Below are 20675 nucleotides of genomic sequence, written 5' to 3' on the forward strand. Positions count from 1 at the left end.
ATGTTATCAGTGCTGGTTTTCTCAGCTTGTTCGTATGATTTTTCCATGTCATGCTATTGGGCTTATATATATATACATATATATATACACACATATATATACATATATATATTAGCTTAGTTCAGGTGGGATTGTCAAAATAAAAGGGATGCATGTTTCTGAGTCATTTGGCAGTTTTGAAAATACCATCAATACACAGTCACGTTCCCACTATTTCCCCATACTGCTGTCTCCAGGTACCTTCAAAGCTGATTTTAGCAAAAGACTATGTATAACAGTACATAGTTCAGTACTTTGTGCGATGCTGTGCCCGGTTCACTGCTTGTCATACTGGCTCATGTTTCATTGCTTCCTTCTCTATCTGTAATCTTTTATACATAATTCAAAAAGGCCTTGGGACATGGCTATCTCTAGCCTGTGTTTATAGTGCTGTTAGTATTGGATCCTGGCACATAGCTGGGTTCTATGTACCTGTATAATAAATGAATATGTGAAAGTAATAGAATCAATCTGCCATTTTTACACTGCTTTAATAGGAATCAATGCTTGGGGGGGGGGGGGGGGGGGAGAGGAGAGAATTAATTCACTCTCAGCACTCTCGTGATGGGAAGCCTTGCAGACAGCACCTAGTCACAAAGGTCAGCGTTGAGTTTAACAATTAAATGGGCTAATTAAAAAGGGCTAATCCACCTTGGCCGCTTTTATCACAGGCAGAGACAGCCTGGCTCCCATCAACCTCCGTCTAGAGAACCTCGGGGACCCTGCTGCTCCCCCTTAACAGAGCATCCCAACACCATCTCCGTCAGCACTACCCTCCCTTCTCATCTCCTCGCGGAAGGCGCCCAAGGGATTGAGACGAGACCTCAAGGAGAAGAGTTAAACGGGGAATCGATCACCCGGCCCTTTATCCCCGCCTCCTCCTCTTGCCTGCGGGGGTCGGGACCCGCAGCCCGGGGGGTGGCCCCCGGCGGAGGGGCGCGGGGAGGGCGGACGCCCTCCCCGCGCCCGTCCGCCGGGGGCCACCCCCGAAGCCCGGCCCGGCCCGGCGCGGCCAAGCGCCGCCTCCACGGCGGGATGCAGCCGCCGCCGCCGCCCCGCGGGTGCAGGTAAGGACCGGGGCAGGGAGGGAACGGCGGTGCCCGGGCTATACGGGAGGATGCGAAGAGGATAACCCACCCATTATCGCTGCTCTGGCCTCAGGGGTAATAGCAACGGGGATGGGGGAGAGAAAATAAAAGGCATAACCCCCTCGCCCCCCCCCGGAAAAAACCGGGCTGACGGCGGCAGTTTGTTGTAAATTGAGATGATCCTCTTAAAAACGCTGCCCGCCGAGCCCGGGAGACCCTGACCCACCCCGGGACGGAAGGATTTCGAGATTTAACTAATATTTACCCACCCCCTTCCCCTTCTCCCGTTCTAATTGAACGGAGCGACGGCTCGCAGAGCCGGGAGCTATCAGGGATGCTGGCGGTGAATTTGGCATAGCGGTTGGGGAGGGGAGCTTTTAAGAGGCATGGGGAGAATTTGCGACAGAAATAATAAGTTTCTCTGTGGTCGCCTGATTAATTCAAGATGAAGCACGTGCTGTGCGTTGGCAAACAGTCCTAAGCAATGATCTGGAGCAATCCAAAGCCATAGCAGTTAATAATATATATATATATATATATATATATTATTTTTTTCTTGCCTGTAAGATTCGAAATTGCATTTGTAAATCCGCACAGAGCCCTCAGTGTTGCAGAGTGTTCACTGCTTAATCAGTGTTTGTAAAGGGATTTTCATTCCCACTGAGCATCTGTGGGAGCAGCGAAGCTCAGGGGGGTCACCCGCTCCTTTCCTCTTGCAAGGAAAGGAGCAGAATTACTTCAGCAGCAGTGCTGGGTTGATGTAGAGCACAGGATGACATTCTCTGCTGATATAGTTGTTCGGGTGAAGCATGCTTCTGGAGTTTTTGATTTTGAGCCTGCAACTCGAGAAATGGATAAGGAAAACATGCAGCGCTCTGTCCATGAGCAATAGCAAAGGTCCTCTGAGGACTTCTTAATGCCTCATAATGGACCCTGCGGGGATTTGTTTTCATTTTTGTAATTTGTTTTCAGTTTAGTATATCAATGTATTTATTTCAGTTATATATGCTATTTATAGAGCGTGTCTTTGAACCACTGCATTTTTATTTACCACTTGCCTTCTCCCATTGTGTGTTTGTAATGAATTGCATGCTGAGCTGTTTCAGCGGTGCTGATATTTTTTAACTTACGGAGATGTGCATTTCGAGTGAACTAGATACAGGTAGGTAACTGTGGCTGTGCATTTTAGTATCACCTCTAGCGAGGAGGTCTTCAAAGGCATAAAGCATTTTCAGACATATATGTATATAATGCTAAACTAAACTTGGTGAGAAGAAAAAATACAAGTAACTTAATGATTTTCTGCATTTCTAAGGTAAAACAACGATAAACCCACACCCAAAGTTATAAAGCAAATTTGAAATCAGCCTTGCATCAAGGGATAACCAAACACTCAGATTTGCAGGTATTCTGCCATCCATTCTGGATGCATGAATCAGAATATGGGATGGTACAAACAGCATAGGGCTCTATCCTGAAAAAAGTTACGTGCAAATTCCTGTCTTTAGTTATTATTAATAGGCTACCTGAGGTCAGTAAGATGATTTACAGTGCTTGGATGTCCATGTCTTTGCAGTACCAGGATATACATGGGCAAGTTTATAGGTAATAATAGATACAGCATAATCCTGTATGGCAGATAATCATGGTTTGAGGGCTGCCCATGTCCGTAATTTGTAAAGATTAAAGAGATTGAAAAAATACTTTGGACTTTTATATGCTTATGAAGTGATTTAGAAATAATTTAAAAATTAAAAATTAACTCTTTTTGTTTAGAACAGCAGTCACGGGTTCCTCAGAAGTTCTGTGCGTACCTTCATCACAGAGACAGAAATATCAACTGAGTCACGGGGAAAAAAAAAACAACTCTAACTTTTGAAAAATAAGATAAATATTTGTGTCATAGCCAGGCTTTATGGAATTGACTAAAACTCAATGTGACACAGAGTCCTGCCTGATTTTTTCTCCTTAAAAAAGTTTAATGATAACACAGTTGGACCAGAAGTACTGCATATTCTGGGTTGTGTTTTGCTGTTGAAGAATATTCCATTTTGAGGAGAACTTTATATTCAGATCTGCATGTCATAATTTCAGAGAAATTAATTACTTGTGGACCAAAGTTTTTTTAAGGAAGTATTTCTGTTCTTGCTCTAGGTATTGATTTCTGCAGGTATCAACTCTTTTTCCCCATCGTAAAATTATTTCCTGAAAAATACTGATTTGGGAAAAAAAAAAAATGTAAGAAGGCCATTAAAGTATTAAAATATCTTCCAGATGGAGAGCTTTAGTGGTGTGTATGTGAAATTTCAGCTCCCTCATGGAGCTTTTCATTTCCATGTTGAGTGGGAAAAATTGCTTTGTTTAAAGGCCTTTCTTTGCCTTAAAATGAAGGGCTTAGAAATATCAAGCTATATGAAGAGGTATCGCTCATACTGTAAAGCATTTAAAATGAAACAATCTTTCAGTGAAACTCTGGTGGTTTGTGGAAATGAAGGATCTCTTCTAGGCATTTTGAACTAGAGGGACACTAAGCCTTCACACTACTCAGTTTACTACAGCTGCAACTTGAAGAACCTGGATCTGTGACAGTGGCCAGACACTCTATGGAGGGTTACACCTCAACCCTTTAGTAACAACATAATGGTATTTTTCTACGTCTAAGTCTAACTCTAAATCCTGATAGGATTATTGTTGTATATTCAGATGCTTTTGTCAGCTGTGTAAGCATCCAGTTACTATTAGATAGTACTTAAAACTACCTTTGTCTTTGAACACTCACCTCAGAGACTCATAAGACACCTTTCTCAAGAAAGCAAATAGAAGTACATGACTTTGTATGACTAACAGTTGCAAAAAAAAAAAAAAAAAAAAGCTAATAAGTCAGATTTTTCACTTATGCAGGACAATAAAGTTGTAATACTGTCTTTGCAGTCGTTCTGATGGTCATCTACTGAGGTTAACTTAATACCTAATAATGTCTGTCACAAGACCTGTTCTTCGCAAACTGCATTTGACGTGTATACTGAATACTGACTATGTTTGCATATGAATATTTTAAGATAGAAATTATGTGTTCAGTAATAATAAATGTGATAATCAAGAGTAGTTTATAAAAGGTATCAAGAGAATCCACTTTGTAGTTCTGTAATTGCTGTAATTCATTGTGCAATATTTTGTACTTAATCTTGGGATCAAAGGTAACCAATGACAACCTTAGTTTGGGATCCTGTTTGATAATGTGCTGCTTATCTTTCTGGTACTAAGATATTAAGTTTCAGCAGAAGATGTATTTTTGAGTAATTGAATGTCTTACTTAAGTCATTTTGTAACTTGTTTTAATTGAGAAAGGTCTGTATATAGCATCAAGTACAATCAAAGTACCAACAGTGATGAGCTCTATGGGCAGGAAAAAAAAGAGATTTATACTGCATAAATTAAAACTAATCCATCTGGAAATAGAACTCTAAATGCAAATCCAGAGTGTGAGGAAACAGAAGGAATTTAGAAACCTGTAATTCCAGAACTGTAAGAATGACATTAAGGAATCAAATATTCCTATGAATATGGTTTGGCATGACGAACACAGACATATGGAGAGGATACAGAGAATGACAACAATACATGTAAAACACCACCTAGATTGATTCATCAGGGAGGCTGAAAAATGCTAAATATTTAATGCTTGGTTAACTGCTGGTAAATAAGGAGAAAAGGCAAGATAACTCTAAGTGTTTGAGAGGTACAGTGACCAAGGAGGGAAAACAGCTACATTTAAAGCTTATAAGTGGCTTAGCATGGCCGGGGACTTTGCAGTACTGATGCAGGGCTCTTAGGAAACAAAAAACCTGCTGAAAGTGGTGAGGAAATTAGTTCAATATCTGTAATAATTTAGCTATAGAAACAGCTCCTGTGTTAAAGAGTAATAAACATTGTGAAGCAGCCTTTCAGCCTTTCATTTTTGTTTTGCTACAGCAGGTCACTCAGGTACTGCTTATAACTTGAAAAACTGAAGTTTTGTACTTCATAGACACACACAATCACAAGGCTAGATGTCGAGGCATCATCTCGCTCCCCTGAAGCTGCATTAACTGCATCAGCATATTTCCTGCAGGTGCTTAATGAACTAATGTTTTTAAGACCTCATTGATGGAGGCTCCATGACCTACCCAGTTCACAGTCATTTGCAGTGCTTTTCTGTCCTTCTTGTTCTTAAAGTACCTCACCTGTGTCTTCCTTGCTGTAGTTCAAGCCCACTATTGTTTGTCTACCCTTCATTTTGTAAAAGATTACTCCCTCTCACTTTGCAGCAGCCCTCCTTGTATGATGTTCTGTACAAATGATTTGCAGCATCATCTTTCCCAGAGGTTTACTTGGTTTCTGGTCTGTTAGAGATTTACAATGATCTCTGATAATTTTTGTTCTCTTCTGTAATATTCTTGCTTGAAATTGGACATAAACTGATACATCAGCAGTGCTGACTGTGGGAGAACAATTTTATGTAACTTGCAAGTGTCTGCCCTATTTCTGTTTGCTGGTTTTCATCTTTTTTTGCAACTGTATATTGCAAAATGCACCATAACACCATAGCATGTATGGTGTTAAATCTGTCAAATGTTACAGCACCCAGATATACTTCCTCAGAATTGCTTGCAGTCATCCCATCCTGCCTCCTTCAGTCTTCATTTGTGCAGTTAGTTATTCATATCTAAATGTAACACTTTGCTGTTGTCTTTTTCAATCTGTTAAAACACTTGAATTCTAATACCATTATCCAGTGCATTTGAACCCTTGTCAGTTTGGTCTGCCTGCAGATGTAATGCTACACTTTAATCCATCACGTAAATAAATCACGGAGGAGCATTCAAAACAGACTCCTGAACAGATTTGCCAGGGGTGTCCTTACAGTATGATAGTGAATTGTTGGTAACTACACGCTAAACACTCTCTTCCAGATGCTACCAGCTCCTACTACAATGTCATGTAAACCAGCGGTCCCTAATTTATTTACTAGAATACCATGAGACCAGGGACTTTACCTGTTGCCCACAGGTAAAACTACTGTGCCTATAAGACTGGTTAATCTGAGATTGATGAAATCAGCTTCCTAAGGAGGGAAGGGATGCCATCCAGAGGAACCTCGACACGCTTGTGAAGTGGGCTGATGCCAACCTCATGACGTTTAACCATGCCAAGTGCAAGGTCTTACAACTGGGTCGGAGCAATCCCAGGCACAGCTACAGGTTGGGCAGAGAAGAGATTCAGAGCAACCCGGCAGAGAAGGACTTGGGGGTGTTGGTCGATGAGAAAATGAACATGAGCCAGCAGTGTGCGCTTGCAGCCCAGAAACCAACCGTATCCTGGGCTGCATCAAGAGGAGCGTGACCAGCAGGTTGAAGGAGGTGATCCTGCCCCTCTACTCTGCTCTTGTGAGACCTCACTTGGAGTATTGTGTGCAGTTCTGGTGTCCTCAACATCAAAAGGACATGGAACTGTTGGAACAAGTCCAGAGGAGGGCCACGAGGATGATCAGGGGACTGGAGCACCTCCCATATGAAGATAGGCTGAGAAAGTTGGGGCTGCTCAGCCTGGAGAAGAGAAGGCTGCACGGAGACCTCATAGCAGCCTCCCAGTATCTGAAGTGAGGCTATAGGGATGCTGGGAACAGACTCTTCACTAGGGACTGTAGTGACAGGACAAGGGGTAACGGGTTCAAACTTAAACAGGGGAAGTTTAGATTGGATCTAAGGAAGAAATTCTTTACTGAGAGGGTGGTGAGGCACTGGAATGGGTTGCCCAGGGAGGTTGTGAATGCTCCATCCTTGGCGGTGTTCAAGGCCAGGTTGGATGAGGCCTTGGGTGACATGGTTTAGTGTGAGGAGTCCCTGCCCATGGCAGGGGGGTTGGAACAAGATGATCTTAAGGTCCTTTCCAACCCTAACTATTCTATGATTCTATGATTTGAAGACAAATAGGAGCAATGCAGGATTTGATAACTACTGTGAAAAATCACAGGGTACTTGAAGAGGGCATTGAGCAAAAAGCTTTGAGTATGTTCCAGGTATTGTGACTGGGCTGGAAATAGAGGGAAGAAGGAACTGAACCTGAGCCAGGTCAAGACTTCACAGTATTGTATATGAAATTAAAATAGTGGTGGTGATGTAGCACATGCAAAGGGAAGCAGAAGAAGACATAAAAGTCTTGCATGGATGAGAGAAGGTGACTTGTGGTAGATAAGGAGGGCTGCAAGGGATTCAGAAGAACTGCAGGAAGGTGTGGAAAGCTGTAGGTAGGCTGTCATAGAGGCAGAGTCTTTGGACTGAACATTACCTCCTGCCCTTCAGTGTCAAGGTGCACTTTGTGTCAGGGAGCCAGTGACTGTTTTGTCTGCTTGAGCATAAGGTATTTAATGCAGTCAGTCACAGTCAGAATTCAGACAATTTCAAAAGCAAACAAAAAAGTCTTAACACCCCCAAAAATAATTCCGATTTTTTAAAATGTTTTAAATGTTGGTTTATTAATTTTTGGCTGTTGTCATTTCAAGGTCACATGGTTAAATGTAGTTATTATTTCAGCAGTGATAGAAAACATCCAAGCAACACGACTCTCCTTAAAAGCAGTATCCTTGAAAAGTTAATTATCTAAAAAGTTTCAAAACGGTAATGGAAAAGGAAGAAACTAGGTTAACTTGAAGTCAGGGAATTTTTAGCGAGATACATATCCTATGTTTGTACGATTCCTTTTACCTCTGGAAAGCTGTAATATTTTAGGGTTTTTTTAATTTTGCTTTAAAACAAAAACAAAGTCAAAACCCCAAAAAGCAAATCAAAGAATAAAAATGATGATGTAGGAAAGTGTCAATGGTTTCAAACAGTTTTGTTCATATACCACAGTTAGGTGTGATGGACTGGTGATCCATTTGCCTGCCAGTTCTGCAGAAACTACACAGCTTTCATCCAGTTTTCTCACTTCATGTATCAGCTGCAACAAGAGCCTGTTGCAGCCTCACGATAGAAACCTAGATGACCAGGAAGCACTGAAATGGAAGAGAATCCAGCTCTTCATTTGATATCCAAACTGCTTGTTTGCAGGAGGCTGACATTTCTTACGCTGCACACACATTTTGGGGACTTGTCAAGACTTGCTGCAAAGTGACTGAGCAGCTGGGTGCCAATTTGCTGCACACTTCCGGCACTGCTCCTAGTCTCTGCAGGAGCTCTTGACAGGAACGTAAGCACACAAAAAAATAAGAACTGAGCATGTGGAGAGCGTGTCCATAATAAACGTCTTCTGCTCTTCTCTTTGCTTATTGGAGCTCTTATGGGACAGCTTCCAGGTAATGAGAACTGGAGCAGATGCTGAAGCTGTGGGACATCTTGGATTTTCATTTCCTCCTTTGCAAAACAGACTTTGTGATTATCCTGGAGGTTATAATCCAGAAGTTGGATGAACTGAATGTTTTCTACAAGTTGTGTGCGACAGAGACACTGTATGGTACTTTCAAGGCAAAGAAGTTGTAATGGTTATATTTGTTGATAAAGAGAAATTGAGGTATTGAGTTTGGCTTGTGAAGTTACCTAGTTCTAAGTGTCTGATGACATTCTGTGTTTTCAGTGATGTTAGACTTGACTGAAACTGGTACAGCTGCAGGTCTGGTCAGATTCCACAGGTCTCTTGCCTTTTGTAAACATTGAAATGAAAAGATTTGTTACTAGGACATTTCCCTGCTGTGCTGCAAAGTAAAACCTGGTGGTGTTATGGATCTTGACTGGAAAGTCATATTGACAAATCTAATTTCATCATGTGACTTAATCAGTCTACAAAATAGAAACAGCTGGAATAGAAGTTCTAATGAAAGGTTAAATAATTTGTATTTTAGTAAAATACTGTTCTAAGAGTATAACCAAACATCTTGACAATGTTTAAGTGTTTCTAAAAACAATAACCTTTAATGTAGTGTTGTAATACATGGGAGTCTCCAGCACGTCCTGCATAGCAGAAGACGCAGTACCAGTTCCAGTGAATGAGAAAATTCAAGGAGAAACTTAATGGTCTTGAGATTCAGTAGGAAACTAAGCCAAATTTCAGCCTACGTTGGAACTCAATAAAGACATTTTAGGGAAAGTCTAATAAAACATTGTGTCAATGGGAAAATCCTTACCATGTTCTGTGTCAAGCCCAAGTTGGCTTTTGTGTTTATTTAAAATATTCGAACTAGCATTCACTTCAAACAGCTACTTCTGTAGCTGGTATAAACTGAAATTCCCGTAGCATTCTCTTTTTCTTTTTTTTAAAGAACTAAAACGATTGAACAAAGAGCTTCAGGTGGAAGGATAAAAACACTTGGAAACACTGAACCACGTAGTAACCAAACATGAAATATAAACTAAAGCAAAGAGTTTATCAGTTGACAAAGCAAAATAAATGATTGTTAGTCTTTGGAATTTGTACTTAGAGGATTTCTAGGCAGCTGAACAACTAAATAGAGTATGTTTTGAGGCAGAGAAGAAAGATAGCTGGAGACATGAAACACCCAATTTGTTTTGTGTAAGGATCAAATAAGAAAAAAAGAATGGGCTTTTAACTTATGGGAATCATTGCTTGAAATTATTGGAAGTAACCCATCCTATTTCTGACAACAGAACTTGAAATGGCATTCTGAGAAAAAGTTCTGATTGAATAACTTCTGGCACATGTAATATCATTTCAAGCCTGTGTTTCAGTACTGTCAACTTCTGTAGTTCAGTCTGTTGTAGTTTTCTACTCTTCAAGATGACACTGAAAATGTGCCTACTAGGAATTTACTATACTGCTACTGAATTTTATATAGATATATTCAGCTAGTACACGGTGAGGTAATGCATCATTAAAGAAAATTGTGGGTCATGTAAGAAAAAAAGAAAGGACTGTGAAAACATTGAACATAAATGTTTTGAACAGAAATATTCATAGATACTATAATCAGAGTAGACTGTGACAGTTGTAACAATTTGGCCCAACCTCTTACATAGCAGAGTATATAAAACCAGTGAAATGGATCAAGTCTTACATGCTATTCTTGTAAGCACTCACACACGCTTAACTTGAAGTACAGTAATTTTGTTCAGTCACTGAAAGTATCTCCCATTTTATAAATTAAAAAGACTGTGGTTGTGGTACAGGTGTTTTGAGGAGCTCGGATGATTTGTTACTATGCATAATATTTTAAAACTTTTCTCATGATAACTTATTTAAACAGTAAAAATGACAGAAAGAAACTTTTTTATTTTGATTCCAAAATGTATATTTCAAACTCAAGGAAAGCAAAAGAAGAACTTGTATGTTTAAGTCTGTGCTTCTGACATTTTCAAACGCAGACAAAGGAGTCACTTTTATAGCTTCATCTTGGTATGTATTGCTTAGTTTCTTGGTAGAAGTTTGGAAACAGGCTTTAATATCTACTGAGTACTTGGACAATGAAATACGTTCTGGTTTAATAAGGGGGAGGAATAAACAGGCAGTTTGAATTAGTTTGAAAAATGCCTTAATGCTTTAAGTCAGCCTCCATCTACCTCCATCAGCCTGACCTGGCTGGTTCTTGGATGAATGGAAATCTTAAGGAAGACCTAAGGTTCTGTATAAAGGGATTCAGTGTCTGCATCCGCTCTGTGTGAGTAATATTAAAAGTCAAAGAAGGTAACACTTTTCAAAGGAATCACTAAACTAAAATACTTCACTAAGAAATGAAGTGGAGTGGGAGCAGGGAAATCATGGTTTTGTTGCTGAAAAATTTCAACCAACTCATCACTTCTAGAGGATACATAAACCACAAATGATTTGTGCGTGATTTAGGGGCTTTGTTTTCAGGGTCCAGGTTGTATTTCACATAACATGCTAATAATAGTTTGCCTACTTACCTTAGGTACAACTGGAAAGTCTGTTCTTAATGTCCTATTTTCAATCGTTCTGCACTTCTGCTGAATACAGTCTCTGTTTTGCACCACATAAACTTTTACCACATTGGTGAACTTATTTAGGTATGTGCATATTATTGTATAGGGACATGTAGTTATATAATGCTCCTCAGGCAAGATGATACTTTCCATTTTTTTATTGACTTTCATGAAGTAAAATCATATCCTTTGAGTAAAGCCCATTTTATAAATATGATGGCTGTGATTTTATGATTGTAAACTTACAATGTCCTGAATGATGCATGCCTATTGAATGTAAAGGCTACTCTACAACAGTTTGCTTTTTGTTGTACATAATCTTTCTTCATTATGTTTTCAGGATGGAACATGAGGCTACTCAACTAGAAAAGCAGCACGTGCATAGCGTGTATGAAAATACAGCCGCCTACTTTAATGATCTGCAGAGCAAAGCATGGCCTCGTGTTCGAAACTTCCTGCTGGAGCAGAAGCCTGGCAGTCTCGTTGCTGATATAGGTAAGCTTTTCTTTGAGGTGGTGTGAAAGAGTCTTTATAAGCTTTATCAGTTTGCCATATGTATCCTTCAGAGCAACTGTTTTTAAAACTCATTTATATTTGGTTTAAAGATTTTTCTGTATTGTTTATAAGCCCATATTAAATGACATATACCACTTGTTTTATTTCTTTGATAGTGTACCAGATAGCCAGTAAATACATTTTCTGCCTTATTTTTGTTGAGCTAAGCTTTAATCTATCAGTTTTGCCACAGGCTTAGTGCTCTGTCATTCCCCTGGAGCCCTTTTTAAAAAACAGTGTTAATAGCTCAATTATTTCATATTTTGGTTTCTTTAGATCTCTTGGTTTAAGTACTGCTGGTCTGCAATTTATTGCTTTTCATTTGTTCTGAAACTCTTCCTCTCAAGACTTTATCTTAAGAGAAATCTTCTGATGTGATTGCTATTGAAAAAAAACCCTGTGATCTTAGAATCTCCCTATGACCCTGAGTACAGACACCAAAACCTCACTTTCTTGCTATGGTGGTTTCTTCCCTACATGTTCAATTTATACCTTGATTTTCTGTTGCACCTACATAAAATTTAGAGGAGTCCAGCTTCTATTGTGTTTGCTTTGTGTTATGACTTCAGTTCTATACAGCCCATCATTACAAAACAGATGCTCCTTTGCACCATTAGATTTTCCTCTCTGTTTAGACTAATAAAACGCTTTTATACAGCAACGTGTAATAGATGTACACAATAAATTATTCATCTGCCTTATTCTAGAAGAGAAAAACATTATTTGAAGATGTTGTAGGCCATAATCAAAAGATAATATATAGCTGTGCTGCTGTTGAGCAGTACCCTCCAAATACTTGATTGCTGTTATTTTGAATGTTTATCTTCTTTTATATGTCTGCACCATTTTCAGTAATAATATCCTGTGGTATACACTCATTCAACAATCAGCTTAACGTGGTTATTTCTCAGCCAAAGTTTTTTATCATCACAACAGAAGTCATCTGAAGCTTAGCTGAAGTTCTTTGGGGCTTTATCAGCAGGTATCACAGTGGTTGTTGAAAGCTTAAGATCACTCTGTTACGTTTTCAGCTGAAATAATTTAAATGCATGGGTAGATGCTTACAGCTGACAATAAGAATATTCCCGTCAAGGCACACAAAGTGCCTCTTTTTATGAGGTTTAATAAGATATACAGGAATCTAACTATTGTGTGTATTTTTGATATATATTTTGGCCTAGTGGCACTAAATTTTTCAAAATGAGATCTTCAATTGATAATTTCATTATCTGTTTAATGCCACCTTTTATTAAAATATCATTTTATCTAATTGCCTTATTATTGTTCATTCATCAAAATAAATGACAATAGCATGGCCATTGTTAGCAGCTTCATGAAGGAATCCACCCTCCTGATGACTCATTTAAAAGGGAATGTAGATTTTTAGAGTTCTGGGAGTGTTGTCACTATTCAGCTTCATTCCAGAGAGAACCCTTTACTTCCAAAAACCTCACTGTGACTAAAAAACACTCCAACAAAAGCCATGTATTAAACAATTGAGTCTTTTAAATTAATGTACATTTGCCTAAATGTGTTTCTTCTGCAAACACAGTAACCAATAAGACGTTATACTAACTTAAAAACTTACTGTTTCTAATGTGGAGAGGTTCATGTTTTATTGCATATATTCCTTGAACTGCATTAACAATAAAAATCTATTCCATTTTTCTCAAGTGTTACTTCAAAGAGTAGTGCTTGCTTTATGCTTCAGAAATATGCTCTTTTTTCACCACTGAAGTGTTGTGCTGTTCTCCAGCAGTTCCTGTGCTGTCTTTCTAGATAATGGTGCACATTAACATCAGCAAGAGCAGCAGTGCTGCAAGAAGCAGTGATGTTTCTAAAGATAACTCCAGGCCTTTAAACTGAATTGCCAGTACTGAGATGGTTCTCTTTGCCAAGCTGCTACCCCGTTGCTTGACTGTCAACCTTCAGAAATTATCCTTCACTGCTGACCCATAACTGCAGTGAATGTTTCCTAATCTAATTTTGAAACCCGCCTGTTATACATGTGGTATTAAAGGACACTCTGAAAGATTTCAATTTAGTACAGCACAGTCCTTGAGAAGACATACTTTTGGGTGGAAGACATTCTGGAAGTGTTAATTACATTTACATGCATTATAATACATTGGCACCAAGACAGAAAGAGGACATGCCTGCAACATGGCAGGAATGTTTATGATTCACAGTTATTTTCAAGTCTCTATCTGAAGTTAAATTTCTCCTCTCTGACTTGTGCCAGTGAAAGCTGTGATTTAGGACTTGAGGAGAAATGAGATGCACTAGAGATGTGCTGTGTGGAGTTTAGCAAAGGCTGCAGAAGGACTTGGAAGAGAGATCTATTGCAGGTCACTAAATGGACAAAATGCACTTCAGGAAATTTCCTGAATAGAAAGTAGCTGGAAGCTGGAAGGGTATTGATGAAAAGGGTCATAATGCTTATTACCCTGCTCTTACTACTTCCTGGGTGCCCATTTATGCTCGTTGTTGGAAACAGGATCATAGAATCATAGAATAGTTAGGGTTGGAAAGGATCTTAAGAGCATCTAGTTCCAACCCCCCTGCCATGGGCAGGGACTCCTCACACTAAACCATGTCACCCAAGGCTTCGTCCAACCTGGCCTTGAACACCGCCAGGGATGGAGCATTCACAACTTCCCTGGGCAACCCATTCCAGTGCCTCACCACCCTCTCTGTAAAGAATTTCTTCCTTATATCCAGTCTAAACTTCCCCTGTTTAAGTTTTAACCCATTACCCCTTGTCCTGTCACTACAGTCCCTAGTGAAGAGTCTGTTCCCAGCATCCCTATAGCCCCACTTCAGATACTGGGAGGCTGCTATGAGGTCTCCACGCAGCCTTCTCTTCTCCAGGCTGAGCAGCCCCAACTTTCTCAGCCTGTCTTCGTACGGGAGGTGCTCCACTCCCCTGATCATCCTCGTGGCCCTCCTCTGGACTTGTTCCAATAGTTCCATGTCCTTTTGATGTTGAGGACACCAGAACCGCGCACAATACTCCAAGTGAGGTCTCACGAGAGCAGAGTAGAGGGGCAGGATCACCTCCTTTGACCTGCTGGTCACGCTCCTCTTGATGCAGCCCAGGATACGGTTGGCTTTCTGGGCTGCGAGCGCACACTGCTGGCTCATGTTCATTTTCTCATTGACCAACACCCCCAAGTCCTTCTCTGCCGGGTTGCTCTGAATCTCTTCTCTGCCCAACCTGTAGCTGTGCCTGGGATTGCTCCGACCCAGGTGTAGGACCTTGCACTTGGCATGGTTAAACGTCATGAGGTTGGCATCAGCCCACCTCACAAGCGTGTCAAGGTCCCTCTGGATGGCATCCCTTCCCTCCGGCGTATCAACCGAACCACACAGCTTGGTGTCATCGGCAAACTTGCTGAGGGCGCGCTCAATCCCACTGTCCATGTCATCAACAAAGATGTTGAACAAGACCGGTCCCAACACCCATCCCTGAGGGACACCACTTGTTACCGGGCTCCAGCCGGACATTGAGCCATTGACCACAACTCTTTGCGTGCGGCCATCCAGCCAGTTCTTTATCCAGCGAGTGGTCCACCCATCAAATTGATGTCTCTCCAATTTAGAGACAAGGATGTTGTGTGGGACAGTGTCGAATGCTTTGCACAAGTCCAGGAAGATGAAGTCAACTGCTCTGCCCCTGTCCATCAGTTCCGTAGCCCCATCATAGAAGGCCACCAAATTGGTCAGGCAGGATTTCCCCTTAGTGAAGCCATGCTGGCTGTCACCAACCACCTTCTTGTTTTTCATGTGCCTTAGCATGCCTTGCAGGAGAATCTGCTCCAAGATTTTGCCAGGCACAGAGGTGAGACTGACTGGTCTGTAATTCCCTGGGTCATCCATTTTCCCCTTCTAGAAAATGGGGGTTATTTTTCCCTTTTTCCAGTCGTCGGGAACTTCACCTGACTGCCATGATTTTTCAAATACGATGGCCAGTGGCTTAGCAACTTCATTCTCCAGCTCCTTCAGGACCCGCGGATGGATTTCGTCAGGTCCTATGGATTTGTGCACGTTCAGGTTTTTCAGATGGTCTCGAACCAGATCCTCTCCTAGAGTGGGCCCAGGGTCTTAATTCTCACAGTCCCTGCATCTGCCTTCCGAGACTTGGGTGGTGTGGTCAGGGTTCCAGGATACCAGGAGATACAAAGGCTCAGTATGAAGCAAGCATGGTTGTTTTTTGCTCTAAGACATGCAATAATGGCTGCAAAGCACCACTCCTTCCTCCTCCCACCTACACTTACCCTTATTCCCCAAAGAATACATGTAACCTGATAATGCACAGGGCTACATTACACAGTGTAATGAGTATTTTTGTTGGTGATGTTGGTACTGTTATGCTCCTTATCATGTGAACATATAGTTTCAGACAGTCCAGATGAGCCCTGCAGCAATTAGGCTAGTAGGAGCAAGGCCTCATTTTGTTTTCCAGGAAACCTTAGAATTAGGAAAGCCTTCCCATTATTTTCACTGTTTTGGGAGGGATAGCAAATGTTTGGAACATATGACTTCTGATCTATCATTCTTTTCTTTAGGTTGTGGAACTGGAAAGTATCTCAGTGTTAACAGTCAGGTGTATAATCTCGGCTGTGATTACTGTGGGCCATTGGTAGAAATTGCAAGGAAGAAAGGTGAAGAAGTTCTGGTGTGTGACAACCTTAACCTTCCCTTCAGGGACCAGTGCTTCAATGCAGTCATTTCCATTGGCGGTAAGAAAACACACGCGCATGCTGGCCCACAGCAAATGAGAATTTTTTTAGGGATCCTTTTCTTTCCACGTGTTCGGTTAAATTTGTTTGGAAACAATTCCCTTCGAAACACAGCAGATATTACTGAAATGAATGTAGTAAACATGAAAAACAAAAGAATTAGTTCCATTGCACAGAGGTGCTGTTGACCAGGGAAGTATGTGCATCATTTATTTGTTTATATGTGGTCTTGTTCACCCTGTTGAGAAAAGATTTCCTTCCAGCATGCATTTTAAACAAGTAAAAACTTATGTAAACATGGCCAAAGTTTAAACAGATTAGGTGGTTGAGATGAACTCTTGGTTCCTCCTTAGGATCTATTTTGACCAGCAAATGCATTGAAATGAAAACTTGCTTTCTCTATAGCAGAACTTGAAGCTCAAGTTAGCTATTATGCTATGAATTCAAATTTCTCGTAGAGTAGTATTGAAATAAGACTTAGAGCCATATACAAGTGCCTGTTGTCTAAAATGAGTGAGGCATCTCAGCATCTTAACTCCTCTGACCTCTCTTTTTGTAAATACTACTCGTAATTTGAGAAGTATAAACTGGAAAAGAGTTTATGAGGAATAGTTAAGAGTACCCAGTTGCAGTCTACATTTTTAGCTCTACACTTGCTTGAACTTCTTTCAGGCTGTTTCACTGTATCAGCAAAAATATAAAGCATGATAGTTACTGGTAGCAATAAACAAACTACTTGTAATATGATAGAAATGTATTTTCAAATGTATTTTCACATATGGAAGGTGAAAGCAAGGGTGACTAATGTGCAAGCAGTATCTACAGTACTTTGCTTTCATGTTGGCTAGTTAACCGGCAAGCCCTGTCAACATTTCAGGTCTTCAAACATAATTTCAGTGCTATCAGATCATCTGACTTTGAAGTATAGTGTACCTACCTAGTGTTTATACTAGCTATAGGCCTGACAAAATTAGGAATTCACATGGTATATCTGTTCATTAACAATAGTGGATTTTAATTCCTCTTGAATAGAGACATGGTATGCTTGTGTTTATCTAATTCTAAATGAGTGTTTTTCATCCCATTCCAGAGAATAGCAAGTATTGATGTACATAGTCAAATACTCTTCTTGGCTTTACTGCTATAATCCTGTATAAAGGGTTTGAATTTCTGCAGGACCACCAGATTATATAATTTTATCCATGAAAAATATTTAACCCATTAAATTAATTGCTTAGAGCTTGCACAGATACTGTTGGTTGATTGGCACTTACTTTCTGGTGAACTAAGCTTACATGGTTATGCTGTCTCTGTCAGTTTTGGTGTTATTTTCCAGGAGCTTCTATGGTGGTGTATGGCCTAGCTCCCGCATGAGAGAAAATATCAGTTCTTTTCTCCCTATCTGGTTCAATAAAATACTAACAAGAGTCATGGGTAACTGGAGAAGAACACTGACCATATAGACTGGGGAACTTTTCTCAGAGTTTGCTATCTTGTGTTCTCAGCTGCTTGTGAGGGCCTAGTTAATATCAACTGCCAAGAATGCTTTTCTTGGCTTGTAGTGAAAAATATATTTTTTTTCCCCTTGGTAATTTCATCATTGTTTTGAATAAAGACAGGGCTAGTTGGACACACTTTCATAACTGCAGTGTTGAAATAACATTATTTCTACAAGTAGAATTGGCTACTATCAAGCAGCACATATAAAGATAATCTAATTTTTCTGATGGTATGGAGATGTCTTCAGCTAAGAACTCATATCATTATTGTATCTTTTTATATGGGTAGATTGAATGTTTTGCATGTGGAATTGGCTGGCTCCAAGTCCACTTGAAACAAATTATGTAATCGGTCTTCTTTATGCTATTGATTGAATCAAATATAGTACTAATCACATATAGAATGATATGAGCAACGTGACCTGAGTACAAGTTAATGTTTCTGAGAGAAAACAGATGTCTTAGCTATTCTCTGGCTGTTAAAATAGGTCCCTTTAGGTAAATAGTAAGATAGAAACTGTAGAAATATTGAAATGTAGCTTCATTTCACATTGCAGTGAAATTGGAAATTATGGAAAATATCCTGGAAAGAAAATTAAAAAATAATGATCAATAGTTTTATTTTGAATTTGATAATTATTTATAATAACATAATGTAACAAAAAATCATCATTCTCAGACTGAGATACTTCTTTTTTCCTCCAAAGCAATCTATAAAGGCAATAACTTTTATATAAAATTAAAGCAGTGGAAAATATTTCTGTTTCATTTTTCTCACTAGCTCTTTAGAAAGTGCACTGATACAAACATACAGGTATCTTTTTAATGATACTACATTTTGCTGTATTTGTTACATGGTGGAAAGATTTTCTGTTTTCAGTATGGTAAGTCTGAAATGTGTCCCAAAAACTAAAGTCGAACTGAATATTACATAACTCACCTAAAGGCCAGGCATTTAAATGAAAGCAAGCCATGCTACGAAATTTTATGGGCAATGCAGAGAAACCAAAACCTCCATCATATATATCTATGCGTGATGCTTCTTGAATCCCTGTTTTGGTATTAGATGAATTTCCTTCAGGATTTTCCTGGTTTTATCCATTGTACGTAAATGTAAAAAAGAGCCTTCTGAGGTACCACTGTGGTACCAGTGAATTCAGCACTGTTGATGACTTGCAGTGAGTGGTTTTTGGAATATGGCAACTAAAATGACTGAACACATAGAACAGGTTGAAGACAAAAATGCTATCTCCTTACTAATATTCAGTACATAATGCCTTTCCTTTTTCATAGTGATCCATCATTTCTCAACTAAACAAAGAAGAAGCAAAGCAATAAAGGAAATGGCAAGGGTATTGATACCCGGAGGCCAGATGATGATCTACGTTTGGGCTATGGAACAAAAGAATCGTCGCTTTGAGAAACAAGACGTACTTGTTCCATGGAACAAGGCCTTGTGCTCACGGCATTTTTCAGAATCAAATCAATCTGGAGATAAGGGTGAGTTTGTGCATGCTGTAAAGAGCCAAGATATACATCCTGCACAACTAGTCATCTCTGATTGCAGCTACCAAACCAATCTCCAGCCAGAAACTGACTCAAAACATTCCCACAATATGAACCATTGCTTGTCCAGAGCCTGCTGCCTGAAAATTTCTGAAGAAGAAAACAGATTTTACAGTGCTCTAGGAAGATCTTTCCGCTCATGGTTTTTCTCTACATCCCTTGATGAATCAGCCCTGAGAAAGCAAGCTGACAAAATGAAGCCTCCGAAGAATGAAGGAGATTGGGCAAACAGTACTGTACCCACTCAGCATTCGCGACATTGCAGTTTGGATTTAGGTCACCATGGGGCACTGTTAAAAGAACAAAGTTTAGATGATGATGATGTGTTTGTGGAAAGCCTGTCTCTCAAAAAACCACAGTGGTCACCAGCCACAGGTGCACTGAGCGACTTAAGTTTAAATGGAGGACACCAAAGTATGGCTCAGATCAAGAGTGAAGAAGCTTCATGTATAAATGGCCCAGTGGAAGACAGGGACTACAGCTGTGGTTGTAATAAAGATGATGCTGGTAAGTCTAATGCGAGCAAGTCTTTCAAGAGAACTTCAACAACTGACTCCACTGACTCTGCTTTGGATTCAGCAGTGTCTGTTGGGGACCAAAATGATGCCACGTTGGATACAAAAGCCTTCATGCGTTACTATCATGTTTTTCGGGAAGGGGAGTTGTGTTCTCTGGTAGAAGAGAGTGTGCCTGAGCTTCAGATACTTTCTTCCTGCTATGACCATGGAAACTGGTGCATTATTGCAGAGAAAAGAGGAACATAGCTGTAAAGGGAACAAAGCAGAATCCAGTGACTGAGGGTTTTAAGCTGCTCCTTGTGTTTCTGTGATCGTGCAGTCTGACATGGATTTTGAATCTCATGTACTTGCCATGTGTCATTCATTTCTAAGTGATCTCTCTACCTGTTTAACTATCTAATGCAAGGAATGTAAGTGGTAAACAATATTTATGTTTTGTTAAACTTTTATGAGGTTAAAACTGGAGAGTTTTATATTGCTTTTTGCAAATAATTGTGGTTTTAAATATACTTTTCTACTGAGAAATAAAACCTTTTTTATAAGACAAGGATCAGGGCATATTTTATGAGAAGTATCCTCTCAGTAGAAGGTTTAGGCTTTGTTCCTCAGACACTGAAAATGTGTCACATTACTCCCTGTTTTTGAAGTCCTGTAAATAGAGACACAGGTACATTTGAAAACATACTTGACTGTATACTGCTAGAGTGCATGCTGCAGAGATGGGAGCAAGCATGGTCCC

The 20675-nt window shown here is 40.0% G+C and overlaps 1 protein-coding gene across 1 annotated transcript; it reads left to right on the forward strand.

Moving 5' to 3' along the window:
* Window positions 1-1074: 1074 nt before the first annotated feature.
* Window positions 1075-20182, forward strand: TRMT9B (tRNA methyltransferase 9B (putative); the record flags this gene model as incomplete). Its single annotated transcript, XM_080626387.1, has 4 exons — window positions 1075-1106; window positions 11397-11551; window positions 16180-16353; window positions 19146-20182. The coding sequence occupies 4 exons, from the start codon at window positions 1075-1077 to the stop codon at window positions 20180-20182; spliced, it is 1398 nt and encodes a 465-aa protein (XP_080482513.1).
* Window positions 20183-20675: the final 493 nt, after the last annotated feature.

Source organism: Psittacula echo (assembly GCF_963264785.1).
Source record: "Psittacula echo genome assembly, chromosome: 1".
In the NCBI taxonomy this organism is placed as follows: domain Eukaryota; kingdom Metazoa; phylum Chordata; class Aves; order Psittaciformes; family Psittacidae; genus Psittacula; species Psittacula echo.